Source organism: Schistosoma mansoni, assembly GCF_000237925.1.
Source record: "Schistosoma mansoni, WGS project CABG00000000 data, supercontig 0113, strain Puerto Rico, whole genome shotgun sequence".
NCBI classification, from domain to species: Eukaryota; Metazoa; Platyhelminthes; class Trematoda; order Strigeidida; family Schistosomatidae; genus Schistosoma; species Schistosoma mansoni.
The window spans coordinates 341,261-356,081 of NW_017386033.1; the positions used below are offsets into that span (position 1 = coordinate 341,261).

The following is a 14,821-nucleotide window of genomic DNA, read 5'->3' on the forward strand; positions in this document are numbered from 1 at the left end:
GAGCTTCCCCAACAGGTGCAGACTTTACTTGAGTCACTTCAAAACAACGCTGTAGATAAACCGGTTACACTTGTCAACCGGATTCTGGAGTTCACTAGAGCACCTAGCGCCAAGATATATTCTGTCAAAGAAAAGCCTGAGATGACACGAAATGATGTCACAGACCTCTGTCATGCTCTGACAGGTTACCCTAATATTTATCATGACCGTAGACGCTCCCAAACCCCTTGAAGAGGTTTTTTCATGAAAACGATCTGACTCTAGATCATATGAGACAGATCGCCCTGATTTGTGCTGGCACTATAATCAGTATTGTAAGTCTTCACGAAATCTCAGCGAGCCCTGCATTTTTTCGAGCTCCAAACCACCCGACACGAAAAACGTTTCCGGAAACTTTCTTGATGACATTTATAAACGGCCACCGTAGCCGACGAACACAACTATCTGTTATATACCACTGATATGATGGCGAAAGTTCGCTATCTCGTCGACACTGGTGCAGAAGTTGGTATTCTTCCTGAAATTTCTAACGACTGACTGCATGAGGCAATTTTCAACTTACCGATCCCCACTTACAGTAAGCGATATGTATTCCTTAACGTGCTTCTACGTAAACCCATTCATTGGATTTTCGTTGTTACAGACTTTTCTATGCCAATCATTATTACAGACCTTCTACAACATCATAACCAAATCGTTGACACACTCAAATGGAGATTATAATAATAATAATAATAATTTATTCTCAAATAACATTGTTACATGAGGCATACCGGTTTACAGGCAAGATCAAATTATCGATCCATCCTATCAATAGATACTTGATAAATACCCCGAACCATACCAAACGCTACTAAAATAATCGTGTGTAATAATAATAATTTATTCTCACACAACAGTTTGTTACATGAGAACACACTCACTTGAATCTTAAGGGACCTTAATCTTCTAGAACTCGACTTTCCTAAACGCACGACCTACATACTTACTTAGGCCTGCTATCCCTCGAAGATGAGCATAGGCCACCCACAAACACCCCCCGTCCAACCCTGCCCTGGGCAAAACTCTTCAGTTCTTTCCAGTTCCTATTCATCCTCTTCATGTCCGCTTCTATTTCCCGACAAAGTGTATTCTTTAACGTCCCTCTTTTCCGTTTCCATTTGGAAGTCCAAGTTAGCTCTTGCATCGTTAAGCAGTTTGATAATTTCCCCAATATGCATCTTATCCACTTCCAACAACTCCCAATTTCCTATTCAGCGCTAAGGCGGTTTGCTTTCTCCCACAATACCCTGTTGCTGATAGTATCCGGTCAATGAATATTCAGTATCCTACGTAGGCAATTGTTTATAAATGTCCGGTGGATTCACTGGAACTGGTCTGTTCAAGAGTTCCTCGAAGTATTCTATCCATCTGTTCCTTTGTTCTTGAATATCCGTGATTGGTTTGCCTTCTTTGTCTTTGACCTACCTCTCTAGTTTACTATATTTCCTTTTCGGTTTCTTCATCGTGTCATGTAGTTCTTTCGTATTACCTCCTGCAGGTTTTCCCCTACTAGTTGCTAGCTGTTCCATATATTTGTGCTTGTCAGTCCTAATGCTCCTCATCATTTGCATGTTTGCTTCTGTGTATTCAGCCTATGCCTTGACTTTCTCTGTTCTTGTTCGACTGTTGTTAATTGCTGTCTTCTTCTTCTCCTTCTTCTTCCTATCTCCAATCTTAACTAGGATGTCCATAGGGATCTATTGCTTATGGTGGTGCTTGTTGTGACCCACCACCTCCTGATATTTTGAATTCAATGCTTCTTTGATCCTTTTGCTATTGTCCTTCACATTAGTTTCTTCTTGCTTGAATAAATCTTGTCAGGCTTTGGACTCCGTCTCCCACACTGTCTAGACATTCCATGTACCTACAAAAATTGTTGCTTTGAGAATTGCAAAGAATTTCGGTCTTCATCATTGGGTGTCATAATTATTCCTTTAATTAGGATGACAGAGTTTAAATGGTTTAAGTTGTTTAGTCTGGTTGGTTTCCTTTTAGCAAAGTTGTATTCTGCATGATGGGATTGTCGACCCCATGTCCAACCCCACTTTATGCGATTTTGGTACTGGCAGTAACTCTAGAAGAGATACAGGCGGAGTTTAATCGCTTAATCAAGAGAAGAAATGATTCTACTGAATCATGGTTCTTAAACCTCACTTGAAATTGAAACCATTCGAAAATTTGATGTCACAAACTCAATGATTACGCAACCTAATGCTGTCATGCCCATATTGCACTTTACGAACGGATAGTTCCCAGTTGATAACTTCTCAATCCTGGCGCTCTTATGAAGAAGTGGAATTTCCGTTTCTCGGTTCAATTTTAGCTCCAAGACATCTTGTTGATAATGCGTATTCGAATTTCATGCGGTTGAATGTCCCAGTCATACACGATAATGTATAGCAGTTGGATTCGAAAGTCTGCCCTCATTTTGATAAGGATGATCATTGCGGCACAATTTATATGCCACAAATCTGCCAGTTACACGAATGGTCCTCGAATGTTGCTAACAGTCTTAAATAATCGGAAACATCACATTTCAAATTATAAAATCGAAAGTGTGTTGCTGGGTAAAGTTTAAGTCCAACACTGACGACAGTATCTACGAGGAGTCCTAACAGTCTAATGATCGACACATAAATGCTCTGGAAGAAGACAGGCGCCAGTTCCAGGATAAACAGATTGGATGGTGATGCAGTTTATTCCCAGCAAGTCAAATACAAGGATTCCTAGCTGTTTGGTCAAAATTTCCTAAATGATAGTGACGGTGCGTACTCTGAGCTACTGGTAAAACAGTATTGCTCAAATGTCAGTCATCATCTACAACCCACACTGATGAGGACCTCAAGTGTAGGTTGACAATTATCTTGAAAGTTAACTAAAATACAAGGCTAAATCACGGAAATAACGACAAATTGCAGATTCTAGAATGATTGGAACTCTGGAACCACTTCCTGCATGAAAGTAGGTGTAGCAGTAATGTGTCCACTGACCCGAAAATTCTGAGACACGATAACTCGTTACCTAAGTGGTACCAATTCGAACAAAATGTATACGAAACACATAATTATGGAACACTTGAGTCTTTAACAGGGTCTATGCGGTTAACAAGTACCCCAAAACGAGGACACATGGGTTTAGTTGGGCTCAAAGAATAACATCTTACCGTAAAATAATACTCTCGTGAAAATTCAGGGACGCAGAAAGGTTACTAGTCCATCCACTCAAATGATGAGTTATCAAAGTTTTTAATGGCCATACACGTTCCCAACAAGGTGTTCATTTCTTCTCTCTCCTTTTTCCTTCTAAAAGAATATCATTCTTAAGATTACGAAGTTTGTAATTAAGAAAATAACTTGTATTAGGCTTAAATAAACTTATCACACTCATTTTATCGTTACCATGCATGTACGACTCATACATTTTGATTATCCTTTGCACTTGATTGAGACTTTCGTAGCATCACCCCAAGCTATGACTGCACAAACACTTATTCCGACGTCATACTTTGCCACAATAACAAGTTGTTTACTTATTAATTTATTTTGTTTTATTTTTATTACTCATTTAGCGATACATACCTAGTCGTTTATTCTTATTCTGTGTTCGTAAACACGCTTATTAAACTGTTTACGTATTTCGCGTCTCCTTTATTTCTATTTCCTTAGTTTGTTCCTCACCTTCTTTAAAATCAATTCGATATTTTTCTCAGTTACGCAGAACATGATTTATTACCATACTGTTAATATTTGTTTTTTTCAGTTATTTCTCTTTTTCAAATATGGCGAATATAATGCTACCATTATTGAAACTTGTGTATTATTGCATTTTCGAAGAAACCCGGAATGGTTTCTTCACAACACATATGTATACATAAGGTGGTTGTGAATAATAGTAATAATAATAATCAGCCATCCATGTAATAGCAGGTGAGAGATCGAAAAATTGACATCAAGAACGAAACCGACTATTGTCATCTTACACGGATCAAAACATGTTTTAAAATAAAGACAACACATGCAAGAGTTTAGTGAACCGATATGTGACTCCATTTGGATCGTACGAAGGATTGTTATTGATAATAAAAATTGTGTATATCGCCAGTTCTCGCATGTAATCATCGACATAAATCATCAACTATCCTCTGAACTCTTGCCCACCAATGAGGCACTATATTGTGGGTCGCCCAGTATCTAGACCGACCATGAATATAACGGACCTTATTATCATTGATATAAATATAACCAAATGATAGAACACAATGTTTGCCCTCTCCCATTAATCATTATTAGTCATGTGTTACGTCCTTGAACCTGTCTACCCACTTTAGTGCCGAGTATGACTTGTCTAATGTAGATTAAGACCTTGACCCGATAGGCTGACTGGCTTAACCTTGAGGCTGATATGCGTGAGTTCGAAGTGGGGGTAGAGAGACGAAAACTATTCTATCCCTGATTGGCTGGCAAGCACGCGAGAGAGAAAGAAGACAAAGACAGCTGGAACACTAATCACTTTATTCCAACCCCGATCTAGCACTCGAATTCCCGATTCAGATTAGGGTGAAAAGTTACATGACTAAATATATGGATAGGCTGACCACAACGTACAATAATTAGGAAAATACAATTATGTCCAAAACTGGGGGATTATAGTAGAAAATAGGGTACAAAAGATTACGTCTAAATGACAATAGCTTTAGAACAGAAAATGCTATGACAATGAGTTATACATCAAACGAAAGCTTATGATCTGTAGAATAGGCTAGGGACAAAAGTAAATGTTACAGTTTTGCAAGCTTTGAATTAAATGAATTAACGTCCCCAAAAATAGCTTCCGTAATTTGTTAAGGCTTCTTGTTTTGCGGTTCACATCATCATGCTCTTATGCTTCTACTATTCGCTTGAAGATTCTGAATCTCTTTAATGGTTAAAGTTGGATTATTCTTCTTAAGTGCCATGCCCCCTCTTTTCTGTTACAAGTAGACAGATAACTCACCAATCATAGGGATGCTGATCAACTAAGGCCGACCGCGAAAAGCTCATCATGTCCTAAATTCTTGTGAGTTCCTCAATGTTTTGTTTCCTTGTTCTGAAAATTAAGGTTCCTATGCTTTCGTATTCTTTGATTTGCTATCTGTTCTTAACATCTCTAAATCACATGTAATCTGTCCAGTATCTTACAACTTGTACCATTAATTATCTTCATTTCAGTGTGGTATACTAAATGGATGTCCAAACCATAATAAAAAAGCTTTAACTATCTGATTTGCTTGTAACATGAAACTAGTAGAGATAGTGTTCTACAACGAGGGGCTTATATTAAGGCAATATTCATGCAAACCACAAACATAAGAGAGCCTAACATAACGAAAGGAGGTAGGTCGGCACTACTGACTGACAAACATGATGGTGGGGAAATAAACTCAATCCGCCCATGTCTGTAAGGCAGAACATGTTGAATTACTACCCTTTATGATCAAGTGGAATGTCACGAATCAGTGGTATTGATGCTAATTTATTACGCAAAATACTTTTTCACATCATGTTCGCAACGCTGAATCGGTTCCACTTGTTGTGGCGAGAACGCGATTGATGTAATGGAAACAATTATTATTATAACCACTTGTACCAGTGATTGTTTCACTGCACCTGTTTGTTTAAGTATACCAAAGACACACTTTCGTCTGTTGTCTGTGACCTCGCGCAAACTCGCTTACGCTCGGTAGTTCCGCTTTCAAACTCTGGCACGTCTCGGTATCCTTTCCATACGACGAAATCGCCAACGAATATATCTTATTTCAACCGTCAACAGCCTTCTGGATTGTGGCTTACAGAGGGATCCAACTCGATATCTGGCACGTAATCTTCTTGTAATGGTGATCACAGTCGATCGCAACCCGACACAATCTACACACTTTCTACCGAGTAATTTCATTAAAGACAAAACTAGACGATTCGTTAGAAAGAAGCCTGCTCATGACAGTATAAAATCTATAAAAATGAAAGAAATGAGCTGAAATAGATTCGACAAAAAGAGGGACAGTCATTTGTGAATCAGAATACTGTTTTCGGTACCATATTTGTTAATCACACTTAACCCATCAATTTCAGTTTTTGAACCACCTCCAATTATATAATTCTTTGTCCACTCATGTCTTATTTACCAGTATTTTCTTTAATCTGTTGGAATACACTTGCTTAAAAAGTATCCTAATAAAAGAGCATTAGACTAAGTAGTCATACCCTAATTATTCCTCCACAAATGGCTAAACTTCAGCACGCATGAAGATTGTCTATTTTGTTTCTCGTCCTATCTTTTTCTTACCCTGTTTTTCAGCCTTCGTGAGATATGCCTCCGAAGACGTATATAGAACAGGTGACTTCGTCGTGTGCCATTATTAATGGCTCGAATGTTCCAGAAGGATATAGGGTCACAGTTCATAGAAGCTCTTGATTTTACGTGACTCTACTCGTGACTACCAGTTGCATGTCGCAACGCAACGTCCATAATGAGCGCCAGCAGTTATATTGACTATACGAATGTCACTGATATTGTTTGGATTCGTATGTGAGAAGTTCTATTACCCATTATCTACCTTATAAAATAACACCTTGAGTAACCTACCACAGTAAAGACTATCTTTCGTAACAAACTGATCTTTCCCGTAAAATGGCATGCGTCATGTAACAGATTGTTGTTTGAGAAAAAATTATTATTAAATAAGTCAAATACGAGAATGGACTTTTGAATACGTATATTTTATACGATCGTTGATCCAGATAAACGATTGGAGATTGAAATCAAAGGGAAGAGAGTGAAGCGAATCGATGCGCGGTGGAGAAGGCCTGTTAGCCAATTCGATTTAACTAAGCGTGAATAGATATTTATAGCCAGGCAAAAATAAGCTACAGATATGTGGTGAGTAAGATACGAAATGCACACACGTACGCTTACATAAAGACAGTTGGTATTGACGAGTGATGGCGAAAACGTGCCTCAAGAATAATGAATAAATTGGCTTTACAAGAAGCTAGAATAAGCTACATGAGCTTACCATAGCAACCGATACTACAAACTTTACGTTTGAGTAAATATGTTGAGATTTTACCACACATTTAAAAAAATCAGATTCTTACACACACCTCATTAAATCGATATGTTTTACTCCACAACTTTGAGGTGTTTTCTTTTATGAAAATCCCAACAATTTGCTGTTTTGACACTTCAACAAAGAAGCCTGACGAGTTGATGCTAAAAACTACCAGCCAGTAACTCTCTTTCGAATACCGTCAGACAATATGAAATCGCTGGCCCAAAGAATCTCATTTCACCTATAATTATCTGTTAAATTAATCTTACTACCATAGAACGCAAAAATGCCAGAGCTATTCGGAATTTTACAATGCCTTTACCAGTAATATCATTATATTCGAAGCATACTAACCCAGTCAAATCAGAAGTCAGAAGTGGGGAGGTTCGAAGTTATTTTGAAAAACTGTCGATTTCTCGAGAAAAGTTTGGCCTAAGCTGGTAAGCATTTGTAAGAGGTGCGTAGTACGACATACTCACTCGTCATCTGGTTCAGATGAGTGACCGAGCACCTCCAGGTAGGTGTGTCTAGTAAACCTAATGAGGTCTGCATCAATGTGGAAGACTAACAGAACTGTTTGTTCCGGGGATCTTTTTTTACCGCTACAGATGGTTTCAGGAGAAGCCACACCTGTAGTCACTTGGTGGGGTTTCGCTGTGGATTGCTCCCTGATCATTTTTATCATTTAGTAAATTGTTTGGCCAATTATTTACGAAAAAACTCAAACAAGAATCACACACCTCTGTAAGTAAGAATGCTCTTCAACTACCCAAGACATGAATCGTAAGCTATATATAGTTTGTTCATTCTTTCAAGCACAATTTAAGTTAATTTACTAATACTTCTTTTCAAAATGTCCTATATAATTAGATCTGCGCCCTCAAGTACTATTATCCCACCGCTAAGAGGTGAAAACGTTTGCTGAGCGATAGTTTTTCCCATTCTGTCAACTTCAAACATTTGGATGTGTCAGTTTTACAGGATAATCTACAGCAGGTAGACTGGTCAGTTTGCTCTCAACTTGAAGTGGATGCTCAGTGGGATTTCTTAATGTACACGATCTTATGTGCTACAAAGCAGTCTGTTCCATTAACTGTCCCCAAAATCTACAAGCAACCTAAAGTCATCAAGAACCACACTCTCCGTCTGCTGAGCTGCAAAAGACACTACTGAGTGGAATACAAATGAACTGGTGACAACAGAGCATACAAGCAATCTAAACAAGTAAGGAACATATGCACAAGGGTAATAAGAGAGGGCAGGCTTCAGTACCAGATAGAGCTTATAAATAAATTTGTATCCAATCCGAAAAACTTGTTCTGCCATGCAGCCTCTCTTCGACAGGCCAAAACTGGAGTTTGTAGACTACTAGGTTCGAATAGTCCAACCAACAACGATGGTGACGCCGCTGACCTTATGGAAGAACAGTACTGCCTGACATTTCAAACAACCCACATCACTTATACTGATGAAAGCTTCACCTCCAACTCCATAGGACTTTCAGAAGTGAACCTGGGCGCTGACTTCGTACACCGGAAATTACAGCTCACAAGAAAGACACTGCTCCTGGTCCAGATAGGGGCCATTTTACTATACTGGGGAAAGCAACTTCAAACTTGGTAGCACCTCACAGCGTGATGTTCTCACACTCGCTAAGCCGCGGTACATTACCAGGAAACTGGAAGCTGGCTCATATCACACTGATTTTCAAAGGAGGTTGACTCAGAGAACCTTTAGGCTACCGACCGGTAGCAGTCCTCTCCATATCCTCAAATATTATGGAGTCCCTGATATGCGAAGACCTACGTGGCCATCTACTATCCATAAACTTCTATTCACCCCAACAGCACAGTCTCGGAAAAAGTCATCATTGTATAACCAACTTGCTGACTGCAGTAGACAGATGAATGACCATCCTTGATCTCAAGGGGAGGGTTGACGTCATTTGCCTTGACTTCCCAAAAGCTTCTGATATGATCAGCCATATATGTCTTGTCGATAAGCTCGAACGATTAGGCACCATATCACCATTGATTGTCTGGCTTCTTCATATCTAACCGGTCGACTTTTTAAGGTCAGCGTTTACTTCACTTTCTCTCAGGCTATGTAATGTCCTGGTGAAGTCCCCCAGGGTTCATTACTAGGACTTCTTTTCTTGATTTATATAGGTGATCTTCCACAACAGGTATAATCAGGTAAATAGGAGTAATATATTTGTAAGACCTCAGGGAATTAATTTGAAGTAAAGGTATCATCAGGTTTATTACTTTTTGCCGATGGTGTGAAACTTTGGGTAGAGGTACGCAACCAATAAGATATACAGGAACTTCAGAACGATCTGACTCGACTCTATAGTTGTGCAAACGAAAACTGACTCATCCCTAACAATTCAATATGTAAAGTAGCCCATCTGAAACGTGTTGCAGACCACAACTACAACTTAGGCAACTCCCCCCTACAGGAACCCAAGGTAAAAAAACATCTAGGAGTATCGGCACCCTACGATCTGAAGTCTTACTCTAAATGAGACAAAAATGCCTTTCGAGTAAACCTTTCATGGGTAACATTGAAGAGCATTTTTGGCCAGTTCGATGGAAGAACCTTATATGTAATCTTCATCAGTTTTATTCGCCACCATTTAGAGTTTGGAAAAATAGTACTTCTTCCCTCATTCCCAAAGGATAAGGACACTGAAGTGTGTCTAACTGCGAGCCACGAAATCTGTTCAGGGACTCCAATTCAAGTCTTATGAAGAGTGCCTCCAATCACTGAGCATTTATCCATTAGAACACAGGAGTCTTGAATTTGACCTTCTAATGACTTACAGCATCTTTAATACTTCTGAATATTACCTTAGACATCTACTTAAGCTTAGTACGAACACAAACCTTGGGGTTATATCCAGAAACTGGAGACACAACACAACAGAACATACTGTAGACACACCTTCTACTCCCTAAGGAGAGACAAATGCTGGAGTTCGCCGTCTGACGAAATAGTCCAAGCGATTCCCTAGGGCTCCTTTAAGAGAAAACTTGATATATTCTTAAGGACTGAGGACATTACTTTACTATGTTCCACTAAATGTTTTCGTTTTCCTCTTTTACCGTTATTATACGTGGGTTCCTAGATGGAGGCATAGGTGATCTACTGCTACTAAATACGGAAGCTCGTTAAGCGAAAGTTTCTTATATTTTGTCCAGAACCATTTGAACCACTTGAGTCTATTGTCATCTGTACCCTTTGACATGCTTTGAATAGGACGCGGAAAAACCCAATGTTACGGTACTTTCTCATGTTTTGTCGAAAGTCTCAGTATTATTGAGGTAGTTCAGTTTTCCTCCTACCTTTTCATCATTATTCTTCCATGAGAGGTAACACCCAAAAATTGGAGACCCTACATAGCAGAACAGACTGTAGATACAACTTCTACTCCGTTAGAGTTGTCAAGTGCTGGAATTCGCTGCCGACTGAGCTAGTCCAAGCGACCTCCCAGGAGTCCTTTAAGAGGAAACTTGACTTACTCTTAAGGACTAAGGATAACATATTATTATGATTTACCAAATTCTTTTTTTTCCTCTATTATCGTTCATATACCTAGGTTTTTGCCTGGAGGTATTGGCGATCCACTGCTACCAGACACGGAAGCCCGTTAAGCGAAAGCTTCTTCTATTCTGTCCTCAACCATTTGAACCATGCGTACCTAGCATTAAGTATGGTCATTTGAAAACTGCTCTTTCACTTGCGAAATAACTTTATTTTCAAAGCGTTAACGCATTCCTGTTAGATACAACTTACGAATGTATATCAGTGGATCCCTGTAAGGAGTTCATCCGTCTCTCTCATGGTTTTTCGACTTTCTGGACCATTCATGTGATATTCGTTTCGATGACCTTAAGACTGCAACCTAACTGTTTGAGTGCTTGTTTTGTACCTCTATTTCGTAGCAAACAAGCTGAAGACTTAATCGAAACTATCTAGACGAAGGTAACACCAAGTAATAAAGCTTCATTTTACAGTCCATGGGTGGGCGTTTTGTAGTCAGCATCGTTAGGTTCTTATTTAGCGTCTGGTGGAATTTTAGTTTCTGTCTTGTTGTTTTGTATTGAATGAACCTCAAAGGATTAGCTGAGCAGCTTTTTGAACAAAGGCTACTTCGCACGTGGATATGAAGAATCCACCAAGGAGAGTTGGAAAGCCGTGATTCCAAACCAGTGGTGCACACGGGCTCCACGATCCCGAAGGAACAAGGGACGTGTGAACTAATTATTGGCCGCTAGCTACCATGGGACTGCATCACCTAGCGATGTTCCACTGCCTTGTGGACCAGACCTTTAGGTCTAAGGCTCCGGGTGTGGCCTCCTGAGAAAACCACCTGCTTCGGTCTGGGCACCTGGGTAGTATCACAGCCCACGCGTAAATGAAGTGGCTTGTGTGGCGCATATGTATTTGGTGCCCCTTTGTATCAATATTTATGTGCTCAAATAAACTCTCAAAAGGCTTCACGCCATCAATCCGGGCAAAGAGACCGTCCTTCAAAGCCAAGAGTTTGCCAATGCTTGTTCTACCGGACTTTAAAAATAAGCAGACTATAAAAAGCTATTGTTTTGTATCGCGATCAGTATGTAGTGAAATTAGCTATAATAATCTAAACTTAACCGAACTTTAGACTTGTAATAAAATCATGGTTGAGTTTGTGTTAGGCTAACTCTAGAGTTTCTATCGATAGAAATTTAGAATTTACATTTAGCTTAACTCGATAAACTATGAGTGAAATTAGTCTTAATGCCTAGTCGTTCCGGTTTATGAACTATGTGTTAACAAAACTGAATTCTTTAACACTTTTCGGCGTTGCGCAATAGTGGAATGAAAATCATCGTTTTAGGGAAGGTCAGGTCTAATCTTTGGTAATTATCATGATAATTTAGTTTTCGTTAAATGACTATAGAATGAGGAGTCCGTTGCATATTTAGATCAAAGTTACGTAGTATTTATATTTGAATTGGTTTCAGGTTTTATTTGCTCTTGGTCCTATATAATGTCAAAGCTACCAGTTTTTGCTAAAACGTTAGCTGATATGGGACACAAGCGAGTTAGAAAAAACCCTCGCATTTATCCAAAAGCAAAAGGTTTGTGATATATCTTAAATGCATTTTGCACAGGAAAGTTTCTCAAAGTACGACAACCTACCCCAGTTGATCCAGTGGAAGATGCGCTTTCCAAAAAGTGGTGGGTTGATTATCGATTACAATATGAAGCCGTCAGGTTAGTTTAGTATTTATCACTTATTTACTTTTAGGAGTCTTTTTCAATATGAAATCTATCGTCATCAAATGGAAGCCATCTCTGCCTCACGAATAGATCATGAAACTGAACGTAATAGACGTCATGAGCTAACGGAAACGTGGAACAAAGAGACCTTTCTACTAGCCACAGATAAATTTGAAAGGCTCCTAAAATCATTGGTTGATAAACAAACTGATAGACTAATTGATTTTCAAAATAAACAAGCAAAGTCGTCAGACAAATTAAAAGCTGACCTTGATGCAGTAGCTGTAAGTTTGATTGTTTTTTGTTAAATATATGTGTGTATATTAAGCACTTTTATGGTAGGACACGTATCTCGACATTAGTTACGGTGTAAATAAGCCATATCTATTCCTGATTATCCACATGTAAGTTCAAAGTACTTTTATAAGACTGGTAGAGACCTGTGCATGCACTCACCCTTAGTTGTAAGCCGTTAAATATAGCCTAAAAGTTTCTGTATCTGGGTAGCTGTATGTGTGGTGGTGGCGTGTCAGCTGAGATCAATATACATATAGTAAAATCCAGAGCGGCCTATTGTAGTCCAGGCTATCTTATCACCATCATTGTGTAAGTCTGGTTGTAAAAGGTCTGATTCACAATGCTTCGGTGAAAGCATTTCTGACCTGTACTTGCAAAACTTGATTTCTTTGAGCTGAAGATATTATCAGACATGGCGCCAAATAGAAATAAATGTCTATCGTGCTACACTTCTCTCCCATATTCGCACATATGAGAGCGATTTCTTTAGCTGAAAGGATTTTTTTGTGGTTATGTTTGTTATAACTTGTGACTTGAATGTCCTGTTAATGTTTGACGTGATAATACTGCCAATTAGAATACAGTGATTTATCGATCGGACCAGTGACACATAAAACCCGCGCGAGCAGTCTAGAGTACTTATAGGTCCTGCTTTCTGCCTAACCCAGCCAGTTAAGTCCAGAACACCAATCTTAGCCTCTGCGGTATGAATCATTTATTCAAACATACTGGGTTTACATACCAACCAGACGGACCACATCGTACCATAAAATAGGAAACAACATTTGTACAAGATTTAGCCAAATGTGGCTGTGAATAAGGGAGGTAGTGGTTGATAGACAGGGCATAACTCAAGAATAGTAAATCGTATGACAATAGTTCATAGGTCAAAATAAAGACCATAATAAGAGGGACATAATAATTATACGATACAAATATGCGCATAGTATTGGTCCGTAAATGGACCCCAAAGTTACCATTCATTATTTTTATCGGGACATAACAATGTTTTCCTCAACTGAACTGTTTCTCCCATTATTTGCTATTTTCTTTCATTTATCTCTGTTCACTTATTTTTTCTATTATGCTCACTATCTTTCTTCTGTCTCTTCACTACCTCATTTTCGTATTTGTGTGTGGCATATTTATTTTCGTGTCCATTTGTGTCGAATCTTCATGTTTAAATATGTAAATATTTCTCGTTACTATTGCCTGTTATCTTTCATAAGCTAGCTGATGCAACTCATTAATCAAGTTTAAGTACTCAAGTATAAACAATACTTTTATATAAAGGTTAGTTATGCTACATAATTGCCCAGTCGGAAGTAGTTAAAGTATGGTCTGAGCTCACCAAAGTACATCGAAAAGCCGAGTTTTAAAAGCTCATTCACAACTCTAAATGCTCCATGGAAGTATTTATAGTCTTTCTGAAAATTATCTCAATGATTACATAAATTTTCGAATAACCTTTCATTTTTGGATACTAAAGATAAAATGACATTTTTCATTAGTCCTTTGAAATTATAATTCACTACCACACACTTATTTTTTTTACAGACATTAACTGGACAGATGATTACGGAAACAAATTTAGATGATAAAATTGACGAAATCATGAATTGTGATGTTGTTGATTATAACTTCGTGGTTGACCTCAGTGGTAATATTGTTCGAGGAACAAAACCAATTAACAACGAACTTCATAAAGTCGATGTAGAGGGAAATATACAGGAAGAACCTTTTTCTGCTACATCGTGAATCCTTGTAGAAAGTTTTTCTCACGTTCTCGGTCGTTTTTGTGCATGAGTATATTCGATAATTAGTACTATATATACTTTGTAAATATAAAAAATACACCCATTTACTTCATATTATATGTTCACTTTAAAATTTAATCATCTGTACGTTATTTCGAGGGTAAAACTGTTTAGAATATATGATGCTTTTGTTTACGTTACATTAACCTAAATAGGTGAATCCCAAGTCCCTCTATAGTTCTATCCGGAATCCCCTTAAATATCGGCAATCACTACCAATGTGGTTAACTTAACAGTTGGTTTTTATTCATTTTCAAAACACACTTGTAACAATGTTTCGTTTGAATATCATATTGGTCAACTAGTG

At 38.4% G+C, this 14,821-nt stretch overlaps 1 protein-coding gene across 1 annotated transcript; it reads left to right on the forward strand.

Annotated features, from left to right (window-relative positions):
• Positions 1-10,378: 10,378 nt before the first annotated feature.
• Smp_000590.1 (hypothetical protein) lies at positions 10,379-14,565 on the forward strand. Its single transcript, XM_018790395.1, has 5 exons — positions 10,379-10,414; positions 12,142-12,258; positions 12,292-12,394; positions 12,429-12,684; positions 14,255-14,565. The coding sequence occupies exons 2-5, from the start codon at positions 12,168-12,170 to the stop codon at positions 14,453-14,455; spliced, it is 651 nt and encodes a 216-aa protein (XP_018646307.1). The 5' UTR covers positions 10,379-10,414; positions 12,142-12,167; the 3' UTR covers positions 14,456-14,565.
• Positions 14,566-14,821: the final 256 nt, after the last annotated feature.

Bases quoted from the DNA above. Each gene is read 5' to 3' on its own strand.
- Smp_000590.1 (XM_018790395.1), top strand. From the start codon at position 12,168: ATGTCAAAGCTACCAGTTTTTGCTAAAACGTTAGCTGATATGGGACAC. The intron at 12,259-12,291 runs GTTTGTGATATA...CATTTTGCACAG, and splicing joins CATTTATCCAAAAGCAAAAG to GAAAGTTTCTCAAAGTACGA. The intron at 12,395-12,428 runs GTTAGTTTAGTA...ATTTACTTTTAG, and splicing joins TTACAATATGAAGCCGTCAG to GAGTCTTTTTCAATATGAAA.